The 27,681-nt window shown below is 37.9% G+C and overlaps 1 protein-coding gene across 3 annotated transcripts in view; it reads left to right on the top strand.

Moving 5' to 3' along the window:
- RYR2 (ryanodine receptor 2) overlaps positions 1 to 27,681 on the top strand; it is a 719,519-nt gene that overhangs the window by 284,714 nt on the left and 407,124 nt on the right. For all 3 annotated transcript variants that reach the window (XM_079900749.1, XM_079900747.1, XM_079900748.1), the window contains exons 5-10: positions 2,180 to 2,194; positions 9,238 to 9,312; positions 12,374 to 12,452; positions 15,282 to 15,394; positions 23,737 to 23,836; positions 24,524 to 24,620. In XM_079900749.1, coding sequence (XP_079756875.1) covers positions 2,180 to 2,194; positions 9,238 to 9,312; positions 12,374 to 12,452; positions 15,282 to 15,394; positions 23,737 to 23,836; positions 24,524 to 24,620 — 479 coding nt within the window. The remainder of the gene's footprint in view (positions 1 to 2,179; positions 2,195 to 9,237; positions 9,313 to 12,373; positions 12,453 to 15,281; positions 15,395 to 23,736; positions 23,837 to 24,523; positions 24,621 to 27,681) is intronic.

Below are 27,681 nucleotides of genomic sequence, written 5' to 3'. Positions count from 1 at the left end.
ATCTTGTCTAATGAAATTTTAGCTCTTAAATAATTGATTTCCGGGCTTCCCTGGTGGCGCAGTGGTTGAGAGTCCGCCTGCCCATGCAGGGGACGCGGGTTTGTGCCCCGGTCCGGGAAGATCCTACATGCCGCGGAGCGGCTGGGCCCGTGAGCCATGGCCGCTGAGCCTGCGCGTCCGGAGCCTGTGCTCCGCAACGCGAGAGGCCACAACAGTGAGAGGCCCGCGTACCGCAAAATAAATAAATAAAATAAATAATTGATTTCCTTATTAAACTTATTGTAAGCATAAAAATGATAATGCTTTACACCTAAATTGAGGCTGTTTCAATATTTATCTTCATGCATGAGTTTCTTTTCTCTTTCTGTCATATCATCAACTTGTAAAGGATTTTAATTTTCATTCTTTTTCTGTTGCTCTTTATCATACTTAAGCAGTGTTTACATTGAGATTAAAATAATATATTTTTCCTTTATATATTAATGTATTTTGACTTCTTCTTTGCCCTTGAATGATCCCTTTTGAATATCTTCTAATGTAATAAGTCAAATAGATGGACCAATAGATGATTTGTACAAAAAGTTCAAGTCAGTACTGCCACAGATAATCTTTCATGTTCCTGATTGTCCTGAAAATAATGCGTGTCTGATACATCTGCTCTTCTTTCTCGTTCTGTAGATGGCCGTCTTAGTCTTTGCTAATTTACAGCATTCATTTTATTTTATCCTGTGTCCAGATCACTCTTCTCTGTGACTTGTGCATCCTGTATTCGCACACAACTAAAAATGACGAAGAGCAGACCTCAGTAACTAGATGACTTTTTTTTCTATTTTCTACAATTCTAAAGTAGTTCCACCTAGGTAGCTGACAAAGTCAGACTGAAGACATTTCTGAACGAAAAATCTCTAAAACCTAAATGAGTTAAAAACCCAAAAATCTCATGAAGAAAGTATCTATTATAAACCATTTTCTGTAGCAAAATTTTGGATTTTTGTTTTTCTTTGAATTAAGGCTTAAATGATTTCCCCTAATTCCTCAGTGATATCTGCATCACTGGTGATCACAGGTAGGCATGTGATTAGTCAGTATCAACATGGAGTAAATAAAGTTCCTTGTATCATTTACCACAGATATTAGCTACAAAAATGTAACTACACAGCCTATATTTTCTAAGCTGAGAATGAAATGGTTCTTGACAATTTTTCCTTAACATTATAATATTGAAAATGAAAAAAAGCAGTCATAATAGAATTGCCATTTAGTAATATACATATATGACTATGTATGTATGTTTCAGGGAAACAAGTGTGGTATTTAACATCTATGTTAGAAAACTTTCCCTTGCTGTTTTCTTGAAGACTAATGTGGATGTGTGTATTTTTTCCTCTGTAGGACTTACATGCACCTGACAGCTAAATGTAGCCCTAAGTTTGGAAACATACTATCATTTTTCCTTCTTTGCTCTTTTTCATCTGTTTACCTCTCCCAGGAGTAAGAAGTCAAAGAAACTTTATGGGTCTAAAGAAAAAGGAAGGAATATATCGATATGTACATATTATGTTTTGTAGAAGAAAAAAAGAGCTGTTATAATGTAAATCATGAGAAGTGGCCGAGTCAAGAGAAAAAGAGAAAAGTTCTGTGGTTTTTCTTTGAAATTCACATATCACAATATGTAGTATCTAAAGAATTGCTTTTTGTCATTTTTGCATGAAATATGGGCAGCTCATCACAGCATATTAATTGATGGTCTACCATACCTGTTTCTAATCCACTATTTTTACTTAAGTTAGTTGGGTTGCTGTTTATATTACTGCATTTTTATGCAACAGATGAGATGAAAAATTTTTTAAAGCATTGTCAGAATATAATTTTAGGATTATACTGTTTTTTGGGTGCTTAAATATGCTGTAAATTAAATCACGCATTAAAGTCAAGTAGCATGTTTTCACAGAAAAGAAAGAACTAATGTAGAAGCATTCTAAAAAAGAGTTTGGCTTGCCACACCTTTTCTCTAGCATGTAGTTGATATTAAGTTTTGTTGTGACAACACAGTGAATGTTTTTTTGTTTATTGTTCATGTAACTCCATTTAGAACAGTGGAGTCTAAAAATAAGATATTTTAAAATGTCTTTGAAATAATGTATCTTTAATATTTTCTCTTTTCCTTATGCCCCTACAGAAATTCATGATGAAGGTAAGGCATTGGATCATCTGCTGTATGTGTAATACTTTGTATGTTTGGTTACTCATATTTAATTTTTGAATTCATGGCACTTTTCTTCACATTTTAAAGTTTTCAAAAATTAAATCAAAACTTTTAAATTTCAGTAAATACATCCCATGTTTACATTTATTGACATTTGACATCTTTGGGTCATATTGTGACATACTAAGTCTTACTTAGCCAACGTTAGGAATTTCTCCCATTGACACAGATTGTTTTTCTGTCGTTCTCCATCTAGAATTTTCACTGTGGGAATTATATTGGTTGTTTTGTGTTTATGCACTGTTGCATGAATACAATAGCAAATTCATACACTGGAAAATTAGAAGAGGCTAAATTAGGAGAGGCACCAAGAAGCTCCTAGTGAACTACTTACTCCAGGAGATGTGAAAATAATTTGACTTCTTTTTATTCCTCAATCAAATTAGAAAAACCAAAAGGTTTTAAGAGAGACAAACTAAAAGAGAAGAGTAATATCCATGGTCATGTCATTGAAGGACACGTGTAGGGAAAAGAGAGGAACAGCAGAATGTCATTATTTGAGAGAAAAAGTAGAAATGTGTTGTTTCATTTTTATATACCTGCTACATTTCTCATGTAACATTCATGAAATTTAATTTTTATCCTAAAAGCTGAGGAAAATTGTGTAGAGAAATTGATTGTGTTCAGGTAATGAAGGCTTAATATATTCAAAAATTTCAGAAGATATAAACTCTGAAAAGTGTGAAATCAAAATTCTGGATGTAGATTTAAAAGGTTGCTTAGAAGAAAAGGAAGCAAAGGATTCATTTTCTGTGGCGTTACATTCATATTTGACAAAACTCTGAACCAGGAGCGTTGTATTGACACATGGAACCTATTCGTTAACATTAAGAATTTGACAGTTTGGATAGGGTGGCAGAGCAGAACACTTACTTGAAGTCCCTATCAACAAGGACCCAAAACATTTTCCAAAATTTCAAATAATTCCAGCCATTATTTTTCAGTGGAAACTATTGTTATTACCTTGGGAAGCGAGGACATGAACTGCTCAGTGAGGCAGATCACGAAACAAGGGATCTGGTTGGGAAAATGTTATCAACTGCAGAAAACAAGAATATGTTCTCTCTTTGCAAATATTAATAAATAATGAAGGGGACTTCCCTGGCGGTCCAGTGGTTAAGACTCTGCCGGGGGCACAGGGGGCACACGTTCGATCCCTGGTAGGGGAACTAAGATACTGCATGCCGCGCGACAAGGCTAAATAAATAAATAATGAAATTGGGTTTGATTTTTTAAAAATTAGCAGTTTTGCTTTTGCTAAATCTGCATTTACTGTACTCATTTTATCATCTCACTGCTATTCAAATCCTTTGTCTATGCCATTTCTGTGATTCCTTGGAGAACAGTAAATGGCTTAGTTCCTGAAGCATGTACCTCAAGCTCTTTCATGAGAGCTGATTCATATAAAAATCAATGCAAATAGAAAAATGATGTCCATTTGGTTTAAACCAGGTGGTGTACCTGATGTAATATAATTAAGCTCTGACTTCTTTTAACCGCAAGGCCAGAAACCCAATGACTTATTTTCATACCTGCATTGGATCATCTGGAAAGGTTAGAATTTGACTAAGCGAGGGCCTATGCATTAAACTATAGTAATTTAAACCAATTACAAGGAAAAGGATGCTAAATTTTATGCAGCTTTTTCACTTTTCAGTCGTGACTTGCTTTGGTTTTCAGACCTGGACACACATCGTTAGAACCTCCTAGAACCAGCCAGATGCTTCCTTGTCGCAGGTGCTCATTTCTGCTGGTGGCACTGAGCAGTGATCAGTTAGTCCTGTCCTAGTCCTGGTCTGTTCCCTCTGGAGACCTTTGGTTAAGACACCCTCCCTCACAAGTTAGCCATCTAATGCCAAGTGGCTGTCTCGACAGTGGTCAGCTGGTTTGTCAAACATATTTATTTTGCACTGAAGCCAGATTTCTCATTAATTATTATAATCATCCTTTGAACCTGTTATATGATTCACTACTGAAGATGGCAGGGCTGTTTGCATGGCTCCTGCTGCCGGGGACCCCAGGTGGACCAGATGCCAGGCCAGCAGTTCTGTGCTCCTCCTCTGTCTAGTGCTGTTCACATTTGCGTTGGAAAGTCACGTTCAGATGATGTGAAGGCTTACGCACAGAGATTTTTTTTTTTTTTCTCCCTGAAACAACTCATTACCCGAGTATCACTCTTTGTATTTGAAGGTAAACTTAAAAGCTTCCCTGCTTAAATATCTGAGCACTATGAAAGAAGTTCTCCAAGGCAAATTCCTTTTTGTTGTTGTCTTTCGTTTTAAACGTTGGTTGTGTAGCTTAGTATTACCTAAGCAGTAAACTCTTTTTAAGATTTCATTGTTTTTCTTCTGAAATGGTGTGTTATAATGATCAAGGGATATAGAAAAGTTCTCCTGTAGAGTCTGATTTATTTTTTATTTATTTATTTTTTTGCGGTACGCGGGCCTCTCCCGTTGCGGAGCGCAGGCTCCGGACGCGCAGGCTCAGCAGCCATGGCTCACGGGCCCAGCCGCTCCGTGGCATGTGGGATCTTCCGGGACCAGGGCATGAACCCGTGTCCCCTGCATCGGCAGGCGGACTCTCAACCACTGAGCCACCAGGGAAGCTCTGATTTATTAAAAAAAAAAAAAAAAAAAAAACCTCTTGAATAATAAGGGCCTGGAATTATGAGAAATGTCCTACATTGATTAGCATAGCATTTTTGTACAGAAAAAATGATTAGTAAAACAGAAAACCTTATAATATTTAGGTGTTATATAGTTAATAAATTAAATGGTTTTAAATAGCAATGACACTAAAGACGCATTAAGCAAATATGTGGTACGAACATACTTTATTAAACACAGAGGAGGAAAAACACCCCAAACAACAGAAAAACATAGCCAGTAATGTTTATGCATGTTTAAACCTCTCGAGCTGATCTCAGTCATTACTATTCTGGTTTTATGTACTATGCTTTTCTGCTGTTGTATTTTAAGCTTGTAACAGTGGTACCTCAAAGGTAGCTACAATGATCCAATTTTCCCCTCCCCATAGAGGAGGATAACAGATTAATAAATGATACCTTATGACTGCATCTTATTCTGAATAAATGTAAATGTAGAAGTATTTCCATCAGAGCTTCTGCTTACAATATGGGTACCCTGATTGCACATTTTGGGCCAAGATGCTGGAAAGCTCAAGGCATAGGAATACCTAATAATACCAAATTGGTATTAAAATAATCTGTGGAAAAATTGAAGTGTGGTTTGTTTAGAATATGTACAGCTTTGTTGCTTAGATTTTGTTTGAACGTACTCTGAACTTTTTTTATCCACTTACAGTTCACCAGTTCAACTTTTTTACGCTATCGTTTAATATTAGCCCTGTCAGTCATCTCAGGGGTCCTGGGACCAAACCTACGCACAGAACTGAAAAAACTTTTTTAACTGATATTTTCAGAAAGTTCAATTTTACCCTTTATTAAGTGATTCTTGGCTCTCTGACACCAGAAATATTTAGAGGGAGGAGTTTGGAAATGGTAGTTGTTACCTTGGGTTGGTGGTGTTTTTCCCTGAAAGAACAACAGCCCCTTAGCGTAAACCCCCTTCACCTATGGGAGGCTACAGCAGTCTAGCAGAAGCCAACTTCAGGATCTGCAGAGGGGCCATAGAGGGCTGTTCACAGCTCACCAACCATACCACAGGCCCAGCCAATCACAGGGGAGAGCTGGGGTGTGAGGGACAGATCGTTGCATTTTCAGAAACAGGTAGGGCCCAAGTCACACTCGGAAATGTATGTCAAGGACATGTAAGTTCCAGGTAATGCTTTTACTAAAAAGACCTGATAATCCGACATGTAGTTGGAGGTGGTAAGAAATGCAGAGAGAATTAGTTCTTAAACTTCTGTTTTCTTTGCTGTTAGTGTGCAAGTCTTTGGTAGGGAAACGCATGGGTTCAGTTTATAGTTGTTGAATGAATGAATAATTAGAGAAAACTCTCATTTTGAAGGCAGAGGAAAACAAGCTGTGAGCCTATTATGCCTAATACCCTTGACATCAGATAGTGTACCTCTCAGATACAGTATTTGAAGATACCCGATAAATATCTTTTGAATGAATAGAAAAAAGTGTTTCTTTTGTATAATGTTTACTGGAGAATCAGTAGGACTAAAGTATAGGTGACATGAATGTGAACACAAAGTTTGTTACATAAAATTTAACTTTCTACTTTTTCTCTTAACTGGTGCAATGGAAAGCACCGCTTACTTTGCCTGTGTTTTAGAGTCCAAGGAACAGTGAACATGTTAACTTCAGAAAGCACCAAGGTATTTTTCCAAAGTGCGATTTTGAGGGGTGGGCTAGCCTTGAACTTGTTGGTCCATTAGCTTGATTGGTTCTATCTAGTTGGTTCTGGCTGGATTCCCAAAGGTTATGATGGTTATAGCACTGTGAGCTTGTAAGGTTCTGGTTTGGGTGGCCGGAGGAGAAATGGACCCCTTGTTCCAGAGTACTGAATTACTACTGCTTGTGATGTTATTAGCCAGCAGTGATGAACTTTTTCTCATTGAAATTGCCCTGGGGGATTACCTAGTCCACTTTGAGGCAGCATGCTGTAGAGTCTTGAAGGAATAACCCTGGAGGTGGCTAAGCCAGTGTAACCGGTACTTTAACAGGTGTAACCATCCTCTTAAAGTACCGGTAGTTCCCTACATCAGAGGAAGTCCATAAATATTTGTTCACTTAAAGCAAGGACCAGGCCAAATTTAACAAGAAAATTGATATGATTGATTGACCAAATCAGAAAGCACAAATAAAGAACCAAGGTACGTCTTTGGATGCATCCCGCAAACACAATTCTTTTGATAAATGTTTGTTGAATAAGTTATCCAGCCTGCCCAAGAGTGGAAATGATACATTTTATTTGTCCTGAATCAGAGCCAATCACAGTAGTATTATTTAAAATGACAAGTTAGAGGAAAAGGACTGCAGACCATGTGACAGAAATTATATTCACTTGTGTTAACAGTGCTCTCTTAATTAACAAAGTTAATTTAGTGTGGATTATTTGCATACTTTTACAGGAATTGTATTAAAACTAAATTTGTGACATAAATTAGCATTTGAGTAGTGAGGAAATCTGTAGTGTTAAATCCATAATAGACAACTGTGTAAAATCTCTATATATAAGATCTTTGAAAGAAAATTCAGATACTAAAATATCTCCTCTTAACCAATTTGACCATTTATGTATATATGTACATATGAACACATGAAATGCACAGGCAAAGCTTTACAGAAAAAACAGCACTCTGGTTAAATCTAAAGCTTTAACATCTTGTTAAAAACATCTAAAAACATCTTGTTTTGGTTGGTATGACTGTCTAGTGTCATTAAAGTTCAGCTGGATCTTGTAGCGTTGGAACTTATATCTGGTAGGGAAAGGTAAGCTCCTACCAAACTAGTCCCAATCAGACAAGGTAAATAAGTTGTTCTTGGCCACAGTAAATCAAATATATTATAGAAAATAAAAGTACTCTCTAAACAGGGCCTCATTCTTAGGAGGAATATAGTTTTGCAGAGTAGATTTTTCCCTTTTTCACTCTGGAGGTGAAAAAGTAACTTTCCTTTTTTGTAAAGCAATTTTTTTCTCATAATTTTAGTACCTTTTAATACCTATTTTTAAATGGTTTGGAAGTCTTTTAAGCATAACATGTAAAGTTATTTTAAGAAATTATGTGGAACAGTAGGAAGGGGATATATTTTTAGTAAAAAAGCTATACTAATAATGAATATTAAAGTACTTTCTCCTGTACTTCTTAAGAGTATGTATAAGTCAATAACATCACAGTCATCCTTAAAGACCTCTTTTTCCTACAGAAAAAAAGGGCAGCCTCCTTGGCATAATGTTCTGTACCTCCCGTGATGTTACCCTGATCTACTTTATGACTCCTGTTTAGTTTCTCTGCGACCCAGCACTGCAATCCCATGGTCCCTTCCTCTTTCTTAATACCCTGGAGTTGTTTCCTATGACACCTTTACTCACCTGGATCGGGGAACCCATCTGGCTTCTCAAATTTAGCTCAGGTTGTAGCTTCATAGAAGAGGGAGCCCTTAACCTGAGTTTAAAGCAGTCGACGAGGTGGAAAAGACTACAGAGGGAAGGAGTATTGTGTTCTAAGACAGAGCAGTAAGAAAGGTCGGGGCAGGGAAAGTGTGTCTGTCTGGAGCACAAGGGATTTGGGGGTGAGGCTAGAAAGGGCTGAGACTAAAGTCCTCTATGTGTGTACTACTCACTGTTGTCCCCAAAACAGCAGCACCTGGGTCATCTGGAAAATTTTTGAAATGAAACATCTCTGTGTTTACTCCAGACCTACTGGATCGGAATCTTGGGGGTAGGCTCAGGGTTCTGTGTTTTAACAAGCTCTCCAGGTGATTTGTAAGCCTGCTAGAATTTGAGAAGCGTTCCGCTATCTCGTATAAAGGAATTTGGACGCTTTTTCTGTAAACAGTTGGAAGATATGAAAGGTTTTTAAGCCTGAAGATGATTTGATGAATTTTGTGTTTTGAGAAGACTCATTCACTGAAGAAGTATTTATTTAGTCCTTACTACGTGCCAGGCATTTTGCAAGGAATCTGGTATACCACGATGACCAAAGTACCGTAGCCCCTGCTCGACGCGGACCACAGTGTAATGGGAAATACAGACAACAAATAACTGGGAATCAAAAATTACAAATTATGGTACTTACTGAACTCGAGTTCATTGTTTAAGAACTAGATCAACTGCTAGCCCCCTCCCCCCACAGGAGAAGGTTTTCTTGGTAGCTTTTTCCCAATTTAAGCATTCTTTCCACAGCACTTTGCTCATCTGCAATAGCTCTTCTTTTATTTTTTCCCATTAAACTTTTCCATGAGAACAAGAGAGCATTTTTACGGACTTAGTTAAATTTACTCTTTTTTTCCTTGCCGACCCTTTCTCTGCTCTCTGCAGACCGCTCAAGGTGGTGGCCACCGAACGCTCCTCTATGGACATGCCATATTGCTGCGCCATTCCTACAGCGGCATGGTGAGTACACGTGTGGACTGCATCTCCCCTGTGGTCATGCTGACCCATTTGTGCATATGTGGTCAGGAAATATTTGGTAATCCCATTTCATTGATGGCTTTAACAAGCTTGGTTGTATGTACTTTTTAATATCTTTATATCCTGCTTAGTTTTCTCATTTATAAGATGACAGCTTAGAGGACCTTTAAGGTCCTTCAGTTCTATCATTATGTGACTTCTATTTTTCATATCTTACTTTTGAAAGACTAGGTTTAGGAGGAGAGAGGTGTTAAGAGTCAAGTAAGAAATAGTTCTCATTTCTGATTTTATTTCAAACCGTTTACTTATTAGAGAATTAAAGTATCCTTACTGAAAAATAGTATAAAAAACTGACTGCGAGTCCCACCTTCAACTCTCCACTAACTTCTTTTCCTTCTTAACTAGTTGTTCTCTTTGTTTTTCCGTATCAGCTCCTCTTGCACCCAGTTATCCATTTATCCACTGGGTTCCTCTCAGGCACAATTTACTCATTCTCATTTATATACGCGTGTGTGTGTGTGTGTGTGTGTATAAAATATGTATAAAATAAAATATATAAATATTCCATTCTTTTAAAAGCTTTATTAAGTTATAAAAACACTACGTATTCATTCTGTAAGATTTGGAAATTACAGAAGAAAAAAATCTTCATATCACACCAATGAGAGAAAACTGTTGGGGACTTTTTAAAAATTTTCAATCTTTGCTGTCGTTAAAATTTTTTTTAATATAATTGAGATCTTGTTATATAACCAAATTTATATCCAGATTTTTTTTTACATATTATCACAGTATAAGTATTATCCATATTGTTTAAATTTTTCATCAAGTTTATTTTAGTAACTACACAATAGTCCAATACCTGGAAGTATAAAATAATCATTTCTTTTAAGAAGGAGATAATTCCCAAAATGTGTAAACTGTTCCTGAGCAAAAGCTTAAACATAGCCTCAATATCAATACCAAAAAAAAAAAAAAAATCATCAATCTTCATCATCATGAATATTGACGTGAAAAATATGGTTAATGGAATTGAAAATTATAGGAAGAGAAGTAGAGGAGAAGTATAGATGTGATTTTAATAATGACTTAATATCGTTTATGTTAACGTGCTACATCACATTAGTAGGTCAAATGAGAAAAACTGTGATCATCTTAACAGGTGCTGAAACAGGTTTTTAATAAAAATACCAATTCCTAATAAAAACTAAGCATTGATGATTATTTTCTCAATGATAAAGAAAATATTTATGTCAAATCAATGACCTCATACTTAATTGTCAAACACTGAATCCATTCTTGACAAAACAAAAAACCTCCCAAGAATATGCTAGCATCTAACATTGTTCTGGAAATCTTGGCTGACTTAGTAAGGTATGAAATAAAATAAAGGAGAACACTTTAAGTGGCTGGATAGAAGACAAATATATAAAAACAACCTTTTTGCATATAGCACTCACACATTAGAACTTCATGGAAGGAATTCCACTTTCAATAGCAATGAAAACACATAAAATAATAAATATGAGAGTCAGTTTTCAGAAAAATACCCTTGATACATATAGATGGGTAAGCGCCTGAACCTGGTTGGTAGATCTGGGTTCAGGCTCACTTTCCTGTATGCTGTACAGCCTTGGATACCTTGCCAAACTTCTTGAAGCCTGTAATTGCTTAAATTTTATCCATTCAGTCAATATATATTATTTAGCACCTCCTGTGTGCTAGATATAGTAGTAAATAAGACCAAGTCTTTACCCTTAACAGAATTTAATTAACATTTAGTGAAATAATTATAGTGTGTGCCTCACAGTTGCTGTGAACGTTAGAAGAGGAGAGAATGTACGCTAACAGTTGCAGTGCCTGGTACTGTAATATTATTGAGAAATATTGCAGAAGACTTTAATAGCGATCACTAAGTTTTTACCTGGGAAATCAGTATTATAACACTGTTACTTTTTCTCAAATAAAGGCAGATATTTAATATGCTTAGATCTAAGGTCTGTAACCCTCAGGGGCCACCATGGGCTGCCTGTCTTGAGGTCAGACTCATACTCCTGACTAGCTAGGAAAATGTCTGGGGACCCTTGAAGCCTTGTTTCTATAACTTGGGAGGTCAGTGGTTTGAAGTCAAGAGACAGAGGCTCCAGGTCAGTTGATTTTTACATCCTCACGGCACCGAATTCCATGTAACGTGCCAGCACATCTGTCCCCAATCCGTGTATCACCTGCCTCCTTATGCTCACAGACATCCCCTGAGCTGGGTGAACCCTATTCTATCATAGGGGTTTTCTAGGCTTCTCGTTTCTGGGACGTCTGTGCTTGCTCAGTCCCCAGCATTGTCCCTGAGTCCTGTTTGCAGGGCTCCTGTTCTTTCCGGCACTGCACTTGGTTGGTGTAGATGGCAGTGTATCTTGAGCTCATACCACATTCATCTTTGTGTTCTCATTCTTGCAACACTTAATGAGGATTTTGAGGTTGGGGTGGGGATAGAGGAGTTGCCCTGAAAAATTATCCTAAATTTTATGTCCAAGAATATATAGTTAGGAAAACTTAAGAGGGAGAGAAAGAAATCAGGAGATGGTGGTGTTGGGAGAGTTCCATTCCTCCTAGGGAAACACACATTGGTATACACGTGACAAACACTCACTGCAGTGAAGCGACAGGCTACACACACACACCGTTTGAAATTCAATTCTGGATAAATTTCAGAGAGTTAAAATTTTAAAAATGAAAACAAAACTAGAAGCTAGAAGTGAATAGTGTTCAAATTCCTGCTTGGGAGAAAGATTTCCAACTGACAGATCAGGTTGTCCTTTTGCTTATGATTGTGAATATCAGATGAAGTGAGAGATGTACAGACATATCCCCAATTACTTGTCTTCTTTTACCGACAGGACATATTTCTGCAGTCTTTCTGTGAGGGGGAAGAAAACCACATTTCCTCTACAGCATTGTTCCTCATTTAGGCTGTGTAAGTGCTCAGAATTAGACTTGGAATGGACAATAAATGTTTAGTGACAGCTACTGATTCTGTGTCTTTTAGTATCTGTGCTGCCTGTCCACCTCTCGGTCTTCAACTGATAAACTGGCCTTTGATGTTGGCTTGCAAGAGGACACAACAGGTGAGCACCTTGGTCCGTGATGAAGCTGCGCTCAGATCGTGGCAGGGATTGGATTGGGAGACGTCTTGAGACACGATGGAAGATAAACTGGTTGAATATTCTGGAAGATAAACTGGTTGAATATTCTTAGGGACGAATTCAGGAAAAAAATAAATGACTAACTAGGAAAGGTTTTAATAGAAGGAGGAAATGTACATTGTTTCTACTGGTGGGTCATCCCCACGTAATTAGCTTGATGTGCAAACTAGACTTCAAACCTTATTCTTTTGTTGGAGTTGGGTAGGAAAACAGTACTTATGCTCTGCTGATAGTTAACCATATTACTGTGTTCTGATTAGTTTGTAAAGTATTATTAATGCATATCTTTTCTAACTTTCAGCTTGCATCTTAAAATATTTTTAAGTGTACACATGTAACATTGTCAATGTCAACATTCAACCAAAAAAGTAGCAAATGAAAGCCTCCTTCATTCCCCTGTCCACAGGTCATCATATGCTCCATATCTATGTATTTATATATTTTTGAAACAAAAAACATATATTAACACATTTATACTTTTGGAGACTCCAGATAGGAAAGGATAGGCTTTATTTGTGTTTTTATTCTCAATGCTTTGAGAACTTTACACTTTATACACCTCTGTACAGTTTGATGGCTTTATCTTTTACAATGAGCATGCCCGATTTTGGAATTAAAAAGAAATAAGAGACCAACTAGAAAAAAGAATGGAAGGAAATAGAAATTAAAAATAAATAAAAGACCAACTAGAAAAAAGAATGGAAGGAAATAGACCGACTCATTAAGTTGTTGCTTTTATGGGTGGGATCAAGTTCACACATGCCCTCCTTTTTAAAATACTTTCCCATACTCTAAAATTTTCACTGATAACAAATGGATAAAAATAAATTTCTGTTTACCAACCTAATTGACTTTTTAATGGACCAACACATCACCTCGTACAAGAAATTCCAAGAATCCCAGACACCAGAAAGATAAATGTGTTCTTCTCATGTTTATTTCATTTTCTATAGGCTCCATCATTCGTCTGTATTTTGGCTAGTAGTTTTAGTTTTCTCATTGTAATTAATTTACTTCAGCACATAGTTGCATGAAAAAAAAATCTTCAGTCCTCTCTCTCAAGAGGAGTAAAAGACATGCACGATCTATAACTTGTTTTCATACATTGAGATGATTATATAATAGTGAAACCCACCAAACAAGGCAGTCTTTCACCCTACACCCACATGCTGCTCTCTTTTCCCCATTGGTCTCTACTTCTTCTGAATTACTGAACTATTTACTATATTTATCATTTGTTGTGTGCCTGCCTTGAGCAGAATGAAACTCACAAGGCAGATAACTTTTTCTTCCTTATTTGTTGAGGTATCCCCAGCTACTAAAGCAATGATTGACAAATAGTGCGTGCTTTATCAATATTTGAGTGAATGAATGAAAAACTCCCTACAACTCTAAAAATGTGAGTTGAGTGGATGAAGATAAGGAATTCTGCAACATGACGTTCAAGTAAGAATATGGTTTGTGTAAGAAAAGCAGCTCAGGGCATAGATTACATATTGCCTGTTAAATATGCTTAAGAAGTGTTATTTGCTGACTCATTTATGCAAAATGAATTGTTATTGAATGCCTACAGAATGCTAGTAGGAGCTGGGGAAACCCCAGTAAACAAAACATACAAATGCTCTGCTATCATGGAGTTTACATTTTGGCATTGGGCAATTAGTAAAGAAGCCAAAAAAAAAAAGTTTTATGGAGAAATAATAAAGCTGGGCACAGAGAATGATAATTGTTAGATAACAGATATCACTAAAACGATTCCCATTTTGCAGTAGAACTTAAAGGTTTCAAAAGGAACTGTGAACAGATTGAAAAGTTCTGTGCTTATGTTTATATCCTAGGTGATGAGACTAAAGTATGGTTATATGGTTCATGAGGCGTATGCTTGACTTGTTCTACAAGAAATTATTTGATTTTATGTATACCCAGATAGTTTTATAATGTATCCCAGAAAATTCTGTAGGATTCTCTACTATTTTACTCCTAGATTAATAGAAACTACCACATTTTAAAATAACACAATATTGTGAAATAAGGCACAGGATAGTAAACTTAGGGGACAATATTTTGTACCTATTTTGCATCAGCATCCCCCCAAAAGTAGAGGTTTTTTAAATTGTTATAATGCAACTGTCATGTCACAAAAACCCAAATCCTTTTGAAAATCAAGTGGCAAACTAGATGTTAATAGGAGAGAGCAGTGTGAGCAGTGTAACAACATGTGATTGTGTAAGGAGCGAAGTTGGATCAGCGTGGCTGGTGAAATTGGCCTTGTCTTGGCATAAATAAACATCCTTTTAAAGCAATTCTTAGTGGGGGAAAGAGACACCAAACTTCCCCTAATGTCACAGCCCGTTTCTATGAGAATAGTCTTTTCATGTCAGTATGTCTTCCTCCCTCCCTCTCTCCCTCTTTCTTTCTTCCCCTTTTTTTCTAATTTTTATTGGGGTATAGTTGATTCACAATGTTCTGTTAGTTTCTGCTGTACAGCAAAGTGAATCAGTTATACATATCCCCACTATTTTTTTAGATTCTAAGCTAATTTGGCCTAATGCTTTTTGATTTTCATGGTCTAAGAGATGAATTTGCGTTCTATTTCAAATTTCTGACGTCTGTGTGAATAGGACAGTTTCATTTTAAGAAGACTGATTTTGAGGACTTCATTTCCCTCTTGTATGTTGGAGTCACTGGCAAAGAATATCGAGTTTGAAACTGAGGCATTTCTTTGTGTTTCACATTTCAATCATTGTGCAGGTGAAGCTTGTTGGTGGACCATCCATCCTGCCTCCAAGCAGCGCTCAGAAGGAGAAAAAGTACGGGTTGGAGATGACCTCATCTTAGTTAGTGTGTCCTCCGAAAGGTACTTGGTAAGTGTGCAAAGGCGGATCATGTAGTTGGTGATATGATAAGTGACAGGTCAATAGAATGATCTTTTTAAAGCTGAAATTGTAAATTATCTAGGAAAATTGCTTAGAAACAAGCCTGTATCTCTATTTGATGAATTATACATAACTCCCTAAGTAGAAGAATAATGTGACAGGTGTGGAAGTGTGGCTTACCAGGATTATTTAGACAGGCTTCCCTCGTGCCCTTGATATGTAAGTTCGTGACATCGATAATGCCTGTTCTTGGATTATTTTATTAACAGCATGTAAATGCAGTCCAATCAGGAATTTGAAATTCCACGGACTTTATTTTGCACCCAATGAGAAGGCTATATTAATGAGGCTGTGATTACTTATTTTGATTTTTATGAAAGCAGATTATTATGTGAGGAACACTTATCATGCTAAGAAAGGAGAAATAAAATAAAAAAATGGTTTAATTCCCTCACTGACATTGCATTGTTTCAAAGAGAAAGGGCTAGAAATGGGAGATTGAAGAAAGAAGTTTATGCTTAATCATTGAAGGTATTTTTTACTTTTGTGGTGAGGCCAATATCTAACTTCTGTAGTAAATTATATTTTTGCTAAAGAATAATCATATGCAGAATTTCGCAGAATATTGAAATCAATGGAAGTGTGAAGGGTGTCAGTGAAAATATTCTTTCTATTTTAAGGTTGAGAAAGCAAAGAAATATAAAATATGGTATTATAAACTTTACATGAATATCCACATTAAAAAATCCCAGACATCATAGTGGGTGATGATTGAAACAAAAATCAGAACTAGAGCATCATTGCAGTTAAGCTCATGCTAGTTTATAGAAAGTGTATTCCTACTGCCTTAAATCAACATATTGTGTGTAGTTGTTTTCGAATTAAGTAAGTAGTTGGTACCCTTGGGCTCTGTGAATGTGGAAATAAGGTGGGTCTGGGGGTGCTTCGAGTCAGTTTTTGCTTACCAACACAGTTCCAATTTTGAAACATTTCTAGGAAGAAGGGTGTGGTTTTACTTGCTTTGAGGGAAGAGGTAATGATGAAGACAGGAAAGTGGTGAAACAGGGCCTTGTGTAACTGACAGGAACTATTAAATTAAATGGAACATCTAATGGTGCAGAGCTAAAGGGAGGCTTGGAACATCTCTCCCCTCTTGTCTCTTAAGCATTGTAGGTGGAATCAGGCACCACGCACATTTCTAGGACAATCCAAGGTGTCAGCTCGTCAAATAAGCATTTATTGAGCCCTTGCTGTGTGCCTGTGCTGTATATGTGAAGGTGATGTATTTTGATCGGGAGATAGACATTTCGAGTTGTATTTTTACTTGGAAACCAATAGCAGTAATAAAAATAATTCATGCATGCTTCTTAGTATATAAATTCTACACATATCTTATTTTGATTTGGACAGAACTATGCATGTTTTTGCTGTATCACTTGTTCTTTCCACTACACAGCAGAGTTTGTTTGACAGGATGGTATCATTATGCACAGAAGGAGGAGAAAATTCAGAATCTCACTGAGGCCAGAGCTTATAGCATCAATTCTACCAGCAAATTCCTGAGTCACTTAATTCCCTGAATTCTGGCTTCCGCACTTGCAAAATGGTGCTGATTCTCCCTAGCACCACAGTTACCGTGATGAAGCAATGAGATGATGGATTTTGAAGATGCTTTGAATTAAAGAACACTATACAAACATTGGCAGTAATTGTAATGCCTGAGGTGCCCCTTCTGTTACTTAGGGAAATGAGTAAACCTCATGATTAATTACATTCACAGATAATTTTCAAGCTACATTTTTTTTTTTTTTTTTTTTTACGGTACATGGGCCTCTCACTGTTGTGGCCTCTCCCGTTGCGGAGCACAGGCTCTGGATGCACAGGCTCAGTGGCCATGGCTCACGGGCCCAGCCGCTCCGCGGCATGTGGGATCTTCCCAGACCGGGGCACGAACCCGCGTTCCCTGCATCGGCAGGCAGACTCTCAACCACTGCGCCACCAGGGAAGCCCTCAAGCTACATTTTAGCCAACTTATTTAAGTTCCTTTTCTGATACCCTTTTATATAGAGCTCCAGATAGTAAGCCAACCAGATTGTTAAAATTTCACTTTTATTTGATGATGAAGTCAGTGAGTTTAGTGATCATCTGTATAGACCTAGCATATAGTAGAAACCACAGGAATGACCAAGGACAGATTACACATGGCTTCCAGCCTCAAAAAAAATAGTGGAAAAAACAAACCAAACCCATGGAACTGCAGGAGAGTATCGTGAGACAGTAACTAAGTGTTAGGGTTTAGGTTAGAGATGCTGCAGGATGTTTCTGTGGGTGTAGGGAGAGTTAATTATTACCTCACATTTCCACTGTGAGTCAATAGTAGTGAGAATACAGAGTATTATGTTCACGGATTCAAGGACCTACATGGTACTTAATGAGAAGGATCTGGAGGAAGTAAAAGGGCAAAAAGCGAGGCAGTAAAAGACATTGGACTAAACAGCGGCAGCTGGAATAATCCTCGTACTGAAGCTGAATAACTGAAAATTGGGCATATATGTATATATATTGTTTATTGGTACGGAGTCTGCTAAGCATGAGCCTGGGCCAGTCATAAAACCTCTTCAAACCCTCAGTTTCTTCATCTGCAGTATGGGGGTAATAGCCTAGTTCACAGGGATATTAAGAGGATTGAATGCTTAATCCAGACAACACTCTTAGCTCTATGAATGGCACATATAAAAATTGCTTAGTGAATTGTTATCACAATTTACCCAGGAGATTTGTGCCTATTAAGAACTGTAGATATTTAACCAGAAGAGGAGAAAGTTGGGAAGTGAGAAGTGAAGAGACAGTTACAGTTGATTTTAAATAAAGGGCTATCATGTGAAAGCCAGATTCATATTCTGAGAAGATGCTGACTTGGTTAAAAATAAATAAGAAATACGGCTGAAAACACATCCGTTAAAACTAACTACTAAAAGTAAACACGTCCTGTCATTGACTTTGTAACTTTTCATTTGTTAGTGTCTGTTGGCCTTTGATCTAATATTTCTTCAGGAACAGTGATGGTTAAGCTACGTTTGAACTATCTAATTGTGCATTTGCTGCTCTAATCAAGCTTACAACTATTGGGATGCTAAATTGATTAAAATGGATTGAAGGATTGATTTTCACTCTGTCCTCTGCGGAGGTGTCCTGTGGACTGTGCTGGGCTCCTGGAGCCAGGCCCCACCTAGGATGCTCTGCCCTTTTCTGCTTTATGTGATGAACCTTGTACATGATTTCTCAGGAATAAAGGGTTTTTTCTCCAGAAAAGGTTGTAAGCCACTCATCCAAATAATGTCTTTTCTAATCTTGCTGTTTCATATTCTAATATGAAATGATATTCTAATCCTCTTTTCAGGAATATCTAAGAGGAAGAAAAAATCCTTTGACCCATTGGAACGACTTATTTTTTTCTTTTAAAGGAGGCTTTATCAAAGCAGCTTAAATATAAGAGAAAGATACAATTTAAAAGAGAGGAAATTTGGTCAAATAGATATTACTGTGAATCTCTTTCAGACTAAACGAAATAAGGTAAAGCACGCAAAATAATTTTTACTTGTGTTAGAAAAATATAAAAATCACCATGGTATGCACAAGAGTTTTCAACATGTGGATTGGATTTCTCTCATTTGAAACATTGATTTTTGAATAATTTTCTCTGTCACCTATAGAAATGGACAGATTTTAAAAAAAATTTTTATTGGAGTATAGTTAGTTTACAATGTTGTGTTAGTTTCAGGTGTATACCATAGTGAATCAGTTATACATATACATATATCCACTCTTTTTTAGATTCTTTTCCCATATAGGTTATTACAGAGTATTGAGTAGAGGTCCCTGTGCTATACAGTAGCAGACAGATTTTTAAAATCCATGAAAATATTACCAAACAACTGTCTAAAAGTAAATTAGGAAAAGCAAAACCCCACAATCTAAAAAGTGATGAAAAATGCTTAAAGGAAAGCTGTTCTAGGGCTCAGAAAAATTTACTTCTCTCATACCCACCTCTGAATTTCCAATAAATGCTAGGTGTTCTGATTGCATAGTAAGTTACCGAACTCCCTCAAGTTGCTTAAAAATACTGATAGCTAAAAAGCCAGTGATCATAAATATTTTCAAGCTCTTCGTCGTATCAACCAATTTATTTATTTATTTAAACATCTTTATTGGAGTATAATTGCTTTACAATGGTGTGTTAGTTTCTGCTTTATAACAAAGTGAATCAGCTATACATATACATATGTTCCCATATCTCTTCCCTCTTAAGTCTCCCTCCCTCCCAGCCTCCCTATCCCACCCCTCTAGGTGGTCACAAACCACCTAGCTGATCTCCCTGTGCTATGCGGCTGCTTCCCACTAGCTATCTATTTTATGTTTGGTAGTGTACATATGTCCATGCCACTCTCTCACTTTGTCACAGCTTACCCTTCCCCCTCCCCATATCCTCAAGTCCATGCTCTATAGTAGGTCTGTGTCTTTATTCCCGTCTTACCCCTAGGTTCTTCATGACCTTTTTCTTTTCTTTTTTTTTTTTCTTTTAGATTCCATCCAATTTATTTTTTATTTATTTACCTTGAGCCTTTTTTTTTTCTCTCTGTGGCTCAGGTGATGGAATCATAGACTGTTCCATTTGGAAAGAACATCTTGTCCCTCGTTTCTTTCTCAGAATAAAAAAGTGAAGTCTGAGGGGTGCTGTATCTTGTTTACTTGTGTTCCCTGTCACTGGAGGATCATTTTTCTCAAGTGTGTTGCATCACCAGGGCCAAGTGCCTGACACTTAATATGAGAGAAATAAATGAGTGAATAGATGCATCAGATAAGGGTTGAATTCGGATATTCTTAGAAATTCTTGTGCCTTGGACCTTTCGGACAGTCGGAGAAAGCTTACTGACTCTGTTTCATTATCTTTTAAAATGTATAAAATATATACACTGGATTACAAAGGAAACTAAAAGTATCAAAGTGGAGTCCAGGTTGAGAACTCCTGGGAGGTGATTTATAATAATATCTTTTCTATTCCTGAGATTTCGTGCTTCTATCATATAAAGCCTTGTTACTCAAAATATGCTTCTTGGACCAGTGGCCTTGGTTGGCCCCCCTTCACACCTCCTGAATTCAAATTTGCCTTTTTTTGACAAGATCCTCAGATGATTTGTGTGTCCATGAGAACTTGAGAGTCACTAACATGAGAATCAAGGTGATAGGAGAGAGCAGATCACTCCCCAAAGTGCCTGCAGTGCTCCTGGTGGGTGTGTAAATTTTAGAGCAGTTACATATTTCAGCCTAAGGCCAGCTTTGCTTTCAACCTCTGACAACATCTGTTTGGGCTTTAAGGATAACCCATCTTAGTTAGTGTCAGTAACTGAAATTTTTACTGCATTCTGAATATTTACCATCACAAGCCTGTGTGGTTCTTACTCAGATTTCCCTTTGTTGCTTAAGTGGCAAAATTAAATAGAAGCGTCCAAAATAGTTATGCCTAGAGAATATTTTCTTGAGAAGAGTGGACATGATTTAGATAACTTTAAATGATGTAATATGATCTTAAGGACTTTTTTTTTTACTTTCTCCAACAGACTGAAATTTTCCTTTTTTTATGGTTATATTTATTGTGTACCTTTAGGCTTAGATATGATTTGAAGATTGCATTTTCGTCCTCCCCCCCTTCCCATTGTTTTTTCACTGCAGTAGCTCCTTATTGCTTATAAGGTCCTTGATCTGACACCTGCTTTGTCTGCAGGCCTATCTTTCACTCTCTTTCTAAGTATATGCTGTAAGCCCCAAAGATGAAACTCTCTGCTGTGCTGTATGTTCCCGTATCTCTGCCCCTTTGGGTACCATTTCCCTTATTAGAGCCTACAGCACCAAAAAAGCCCAGGTCACTTACAATTACAAGGTTTCTGGTGTATTAAGAATGAAAATCTCCAAAGTACTTTATAAAAGTTTTGGTATTTTTAAAAAAAATCTACACTTAGCGCATTAACATTATTAATACACATACGCAAATTCAGTGTATGTACAAACTTTTGGAGACAGCATCTCTAAGTATATAAATGTGACGCTCAGGCCAAATGATCCTACTGGCTCTTCAAATGCCTCGTCCCACGTGGAACCCTGTCTCTCCTGTGGAAATAGCACCTGTCCTGAAGCCCAGGACAATGAACTGTGTTCCAGTGAGGCTGGTCCAAGTGTTCTTTTCTCTCAGTTCCTGTAGCACTTTGATTACAATTCAGCTACTATCTTCAAAACACTGACTCACAGCATTTTGTGGATATATTTTACTTACCTTTCTAGCTTACGAGCCCTCATGGTGGGGAATGTGTTCTATCAATGTTTAGCACAATGCTTTATACGTAGTGTATTCAGTGAACAAGGATGAATGAACAAATCTATTTATCGTAATATGGCATGAGCTTTCACTTGAATTCAAAAGTAAAAATATGAGCATTGGTATTTTGAATCGTCTTCTGATGGTTTGATAAAATCCATATGGTTTTACAGGTTTCTTTTTTTTTTTTTTGGTGTGTTTGTGCTGTTATTTTGGCTCAGGTCATTGAAATAGGAACATTTAAGGAATAACTTAAAATATTTTTTTAAAGTTTATCCTACTTTGATTTTAAAGGTTTGGTTCACTTCTGCACATACTTCTTTATTGAGTAACCTTGCTAGATGCTAGGGATACAGTTGTGAGCCTGTGTCAGCTTACAAGAGGGAGAATAAAAAATACACTAAATGATCCCATTGTGATAAGGGCTATGAAGAAAAATATATTTTTCTTGTTTGTGGAAGCAGATGGCATATGATTTATTTGTAAATAGTTAAAGAGTTTTAATATATTAGGGAAGAAATTAATTCAATAAAGACATCTTAGCCGGATTTTTGCATAAGAATGACAAGTCCAGGTAGAAAGGAGGTCGTAAAAAAGACAGACAGCTGGTTGAGATGGGAGAGGGGTAAGCAGGTTATTGCTAAACCTGAAGCATCCACTTTTAATCTTATCGATTGGAAAGTTGCTGATAAGATAATTACATATATGTCAAATGTCACAAATGTCTTGGGTTTTGTTTGTAAGAGAAAGAAAACGAAATGCCTCCCTATGCTGGTGACATGAGATTAGTATATTTAGGCAGAAGAGACCTTTGGATGTTGAAAGGCTTGTGGCATATACCAGTGTGCTTCTGCATGCCGTGACTGCTGTTTGTCTAACTAGGAAGGTCAGATATCTGGGAAAGTTCTAGTGCAATTGAAGTCTTTAAAAGCTTAGGCTGGGGCTTCCCTGGTGGCGCAGTGGTTGAGAGTCCGCCTGCCAATGCAGGGGACGCGGATTCGTGCCCCGGTCTGGGAGGATCCCCCATGGCGCAGAGCGGCTGGGCCCGTGAGCCATGGCCGCTGAGCCTGCGCGTCCAGAGCCCGTGCTCCGCAATGGGAGAGGCCACAGCAGTGAGAGGCCCACGTACCGCAAAAAAAAAATAAAAAAAAATGCTTAGGCCGTCATCAGCGTTGGAAAGTGTTGCAGGAACATTCTAGGAATATTGGTGATGTTTACTCAGATGACTGCAAGAAAAAAGGTGGTTGTTCTTTGCATGTTTGAAATTCTAGCAGCAGCCAGGTAATGGTTAGTGAAATAAGCAAGTCATTTGTCTGTACTCATAATTTTGTTTTTCTTTACTTATCATTTCAGAACTCATCAATGATGGCTCTCAAAGGTGTGAAATATGATGTTCTTTTAATACATTTGACTTAAGAAGGAACATCTGAGATTTGTAATGTCTGAATTTTGAAGGACATGTATTGTCTTGGTTTTTGATACCTATTAGGGAATATTGCCATCTAATAGCTATTACATCAGATTGTAGATAAAAGTTCCTAAAGGACCCCCATGAAACTAACACATTAGTCCAGTAGGTTTAACCTACTTCATTGTCAACACACTGTCACAGTGTGATAGGTAAAAACGTAATTATAATTTTAATGGTAAGGGACTACTATCTGTACAAATTTGCCCATCAATAAGCCTTTAAAACGAAATAGTCTGTTTTCACAAATAAATCTATTTTATTTGTGTTTTCGGATTAGTGGCTTAAGTAGTAACTCTTAGAAGGAAGCTGAAAAATACCTAAAGTCAAATATAAACTCCAATTTTTTTCCTACTAGTCTCTTCATTTTTGAGTGACGGGATTGCAACGGAGGCTCTCTGTGGACAGTCCCATGTTGGCAGCGTTCAGTTTGAGTTGCCAGAGCACTTACCCAGAGCCTCTAGTGATGGCCTTCTTTTGCTTCTAATGCAGCACTTGTCTTATGGCAACGGCAGCCTGCACGTGGACGCCGCTTTCCAGCAGACCCTCTGGAGCGTGGCCCCAATCAGCTCAGGAAGTGAAGCAGCCCAAGGTGAGAACTCCACTTCCATTAGGGGGCTGGTCCCCGATGCAGAGTTGGCAGTCATCTTTGGGATTGTGATAATGAGTAAATTCATTAGAGCTGTTGGTGTCAAAATATTCTGTAATGCAGATACATAACATTTAAGAAACTCATTTGAATTGCTATTTAAAAGTGAAGTTTGTGTGAAGGTTTATCTCCTCTTATTTTTATGCTGCCGTCAGCTTTAGTTTATTTTTGTGTGTGTTTTACATGCTAGCTTTCTAGGGGTGATTTTCTCCAGTGTTTTGGCCTCAGGGTATTGCTTAGGCAGGCTACTGTCAAGATTTCTCATCTTCCAGGGTGTGTGACTTAGAACTGGATCACAGCAGTGCTTGTACATCAGGGCTTTCCCAGGAAATATCTGTGTGTTCTGGTTGTTCTCACTTATGTAAGTTCAAATCTGAGCCTATCCAGGCTTGCATGTTTAGTGGAGGGTTTTATGAGGCTGAGGTCATGTATAATCGTGGGAACATCACCAGGGCTCAGAGGTGGCAGGCAGGTGGCACCATCCGTCTCTGTGATTTTGGCCAGGTACTTAAGCCTTGCTGGACTCCTGTGTCTCTGTCTAGGAACATAGGAGATTGGAGCCAATGATCTGTTCAGCTGTCAACATCTGATGATGACAGTTCAAATGTGACTGCGTTTCAATCCTTCTAGGGTATCTGATTGGTGGTGACGTCCTCAGGTTGCTTCATGGACACATGGATGAATGCCTCACGGTCCCTTCAGGAGAACACGGTGAAGAGCAGCGAAGGTTGGTACCTGAGCCCAGCGCCTTGAGCCTTGCATTTTCTTGTTTTGATATAAGTTTTGTAAATTAAGGATTTGTCTGTTCAGGCCATTAGCATAAGAGAAAGTGGGCCACTGTCATTCATCTGTCCACTGAAGTGATCCATTGCTGGCCTCCTCTGTAGTTTTTTTCTCATGTATGGTTTTGACTACCTATGAATAGAGTTGCAGAAAATTCTTGTATAATTAAAACATGGTGAGAAGCAGTGAATACAATAAACTGAGTGGGAGGAATGAACACATTCACTTACTTAAACCTTTGTGAAATGTTCGTTCGTTTTGATGAATCCTCTTTCTGGAATGTTTAGTCTCCAGTTCAGTTTCAGACTTCTCAGATTGCCCAGAGGTTTAGGACCTTTTCCTGTTACCTCCCATTTACTGAGATAGATAATAAAATGGAGCACTTTCCCTAATATTTTATGTGATTTTAATCTCTCTTATGTTAATATTATTTGGCATTGGGCCAAGATGGCAGTAGCCTGGATCATGGGGAAAAGTGCACAAATAATCCAAAACCATAAAAATATTGAGGGTGATTTGAATGTTCCATTTTGCCTCACCAATTAATGGATGAATGTGGTAAGTGCAATGCATAAATAAGCGATTATTGGGACAGAAGGCATGACCCGGGTGATTTATTACGTGGCTTTAAGTCTTTTAGTGGAGGTTTCTCGTCATATTAGCGTATCACTTAGATAACTATTCTTGATAAATATTTATCTTTGTAGTTTAAAGAAAGATACAGAGAACATTTAGAAAGTTAGTACTTCTTTAATGAGCTGTTTAACCTTGGGAAGAGTCACTCTGAGACCTGGGTACTAGTCTTACCTCTCCCCAGGTAGACCTAGCTTATGGTGAAACATGAAATGCAGAGCCTCAAAAAATGCCCTAAACGAAAAGTGCTGCTTTTAGTAGGTTAGGAAGAAGATGTTAACGGTGTGTTGATAGGGTTTATAGAAAAGATGAGACGGAATTCAAAAGACGGTTTATCTGAGGAATTAATTCCAAACAGAAGACTCAGAGGGATGCAGTGCATACTGGGAATTGCAGTTATTCCCGACTGATGAGGGGCAGGGTGGAGGAAGCATGGAAACTAGACATGGAAACTTGGTCAGCTTTTTTTTTTTTTTTCATCTTTATTGGAGTATAATTGCTTTACAATGGTATGTTAGTTTCTGCTTTATAACAAAGTGAATGAGTTATACATATACATATATCTCCATATCTCTTCCCCCTTGCGTCTCCCTCCCTCCCACCCTCCCTATCCCACCCCTCTAGGTGGTCACAAAGCACCGAGCTGGTCTCCCTCTGCTATGCGGCTGCTTCCCACTAGCTATCTATTTTACGTTTGGTAGTGTACATATGTCCATGCCACTCTCTCACTTTGTCACAGCTTACCCTTCCCCCTCCCCGTATCCTCAAGTCCATTCTCTAGTAGGTCTGAGTCTTTATTCCTGTCTTACCCCTAGGTTCTTCATGACATTTTTTTCCCTTAAATTCCATATATATGTGTTAGCATATGGTATTTGTCTTTCTTTTTCTGACTTACTTCACTCTGTATGACAGACTCTAGGTCCATCCACCTCACTACAAACAACTCAATTTCGTTTCTTTTTATGGCTGAGTAATATTCCGTCATATATATGTGCCACACCTTCTTTATCCATTCATCTGATGATGGACACTTAGGATGTTTCCATCTCCTGGCTATTGTAAATAGAGCTGCAGCGAACATTTTGGTACATGACTCTTTTTGAATTATGGTTTTCTCAGGGCGTATGCCCAGTAGTGGGATTGCTGGGTCATATGGTAGTTCTGTTTGTAGTTTCTGAAGGCTCATTAGTGCCATTCCCACGGGTTGGCTGTTACCCTGAGATGGTTGGGAAGGAGTGTGTGGGGAGGGGTGACGTGGTCAGGTCTCTTTGAAAAGAGTGTCTCTGACGAACAAGAAGAACTTAGATCGGAGGTGGAGAGATTCTGGAGCAGGGAAGCCAACTCGGAGAAGGCCGATGAAGTCATTCATGTGAGAGAAAAGGAGAAGCTTATCCTGGAGAGTGGCCGTTAGAATAGGACAGCCTGGCCCAGAAACATTTCAGGTCAGATTGACTCGTTTAAGGATGAACTCTATGTGGTCGGTGAGAGAATGTATCAGATTTAAGGGCAAGAAACTCCCTAGAGTTTCTGACTCTAGGGAAGAGAAATGGTGTTAAAGATTGTAGGAGATGGACAGATTTGATACAAAGGACTGAGTGAGATTTTGGACACTGGTGAGTACAGAGGGTCTATGGGAAGTAAAATAAAGGGTCTATGGGAAATTGGAATTTTTGAGTCTTTAACTTACACAAAGCTTGGGTTGGATATAAATCACAAGTGCACAGGGGGTAGTTGAAAGAAGGGGAGCCCTAGGTAGAGAGGGAGGAACAGTGACTAGAGTGTTATGTTTAGCAAGTTGGGCATTGCTTTACAGGGCTGCAAAGCCTTGGAATAGACTAACTAGAGAGGAAGCTGAGGACGGAATCCTAGATAAGGCTGATATTTAGGACACTGACAGGTGAAGAAAAGGCACAAGAGAGGCAGAATGGTAGTTAAGTGGAGAGCCAGGGAAGTTCGTTATGGAACCCAAACGAGGCTTGGGGTGTAGATGCGTTCAGTGATATAATATCATCATCGAGACTTAGGAGCAGAACGAGTCTTTTGGATCTTTAGTCTCTGACTTGTTAAACGAAACACTTGCAACGAAGTGATTCTTTGAGCCCACGTGCTCTTTCTACAGACACTGTAGAGATTTGTAATTAAGAGAATGAGCTGTAGACCTGGGTTTGGGCCTCGCCTCTGCCACTAACAGTTGTGTGACTTGTGTGACTTAATTTCTTTAAACATGATTTTTCTCCTCTGTGAAATGCAGCTTAAAAGTTAGCTGTTACTTCGTGGGATTGTTGTGAAGGTTCAGTAGGAAAATGCATGTAAAACCTTGATGCAGATGAAGAGATCAACAAATGTCGTATTGTTGTTGTTATCTTATCACT

Source organism: Stenella coeruleoalba (assembly GCF_951394435.1).
Source record: "Stenella coeruleoalba genome assembly, chromosome: 16".
Lineage (NCBI taxonomy): Eukaryota > Metazoa > Chordata > Mammalia > Artiodactyla > Delphinidae > Stenella > Stenella coeruleoalba.
This window is presented reverse-complemented; position numbering and strand designations above follow the sequence as displayed.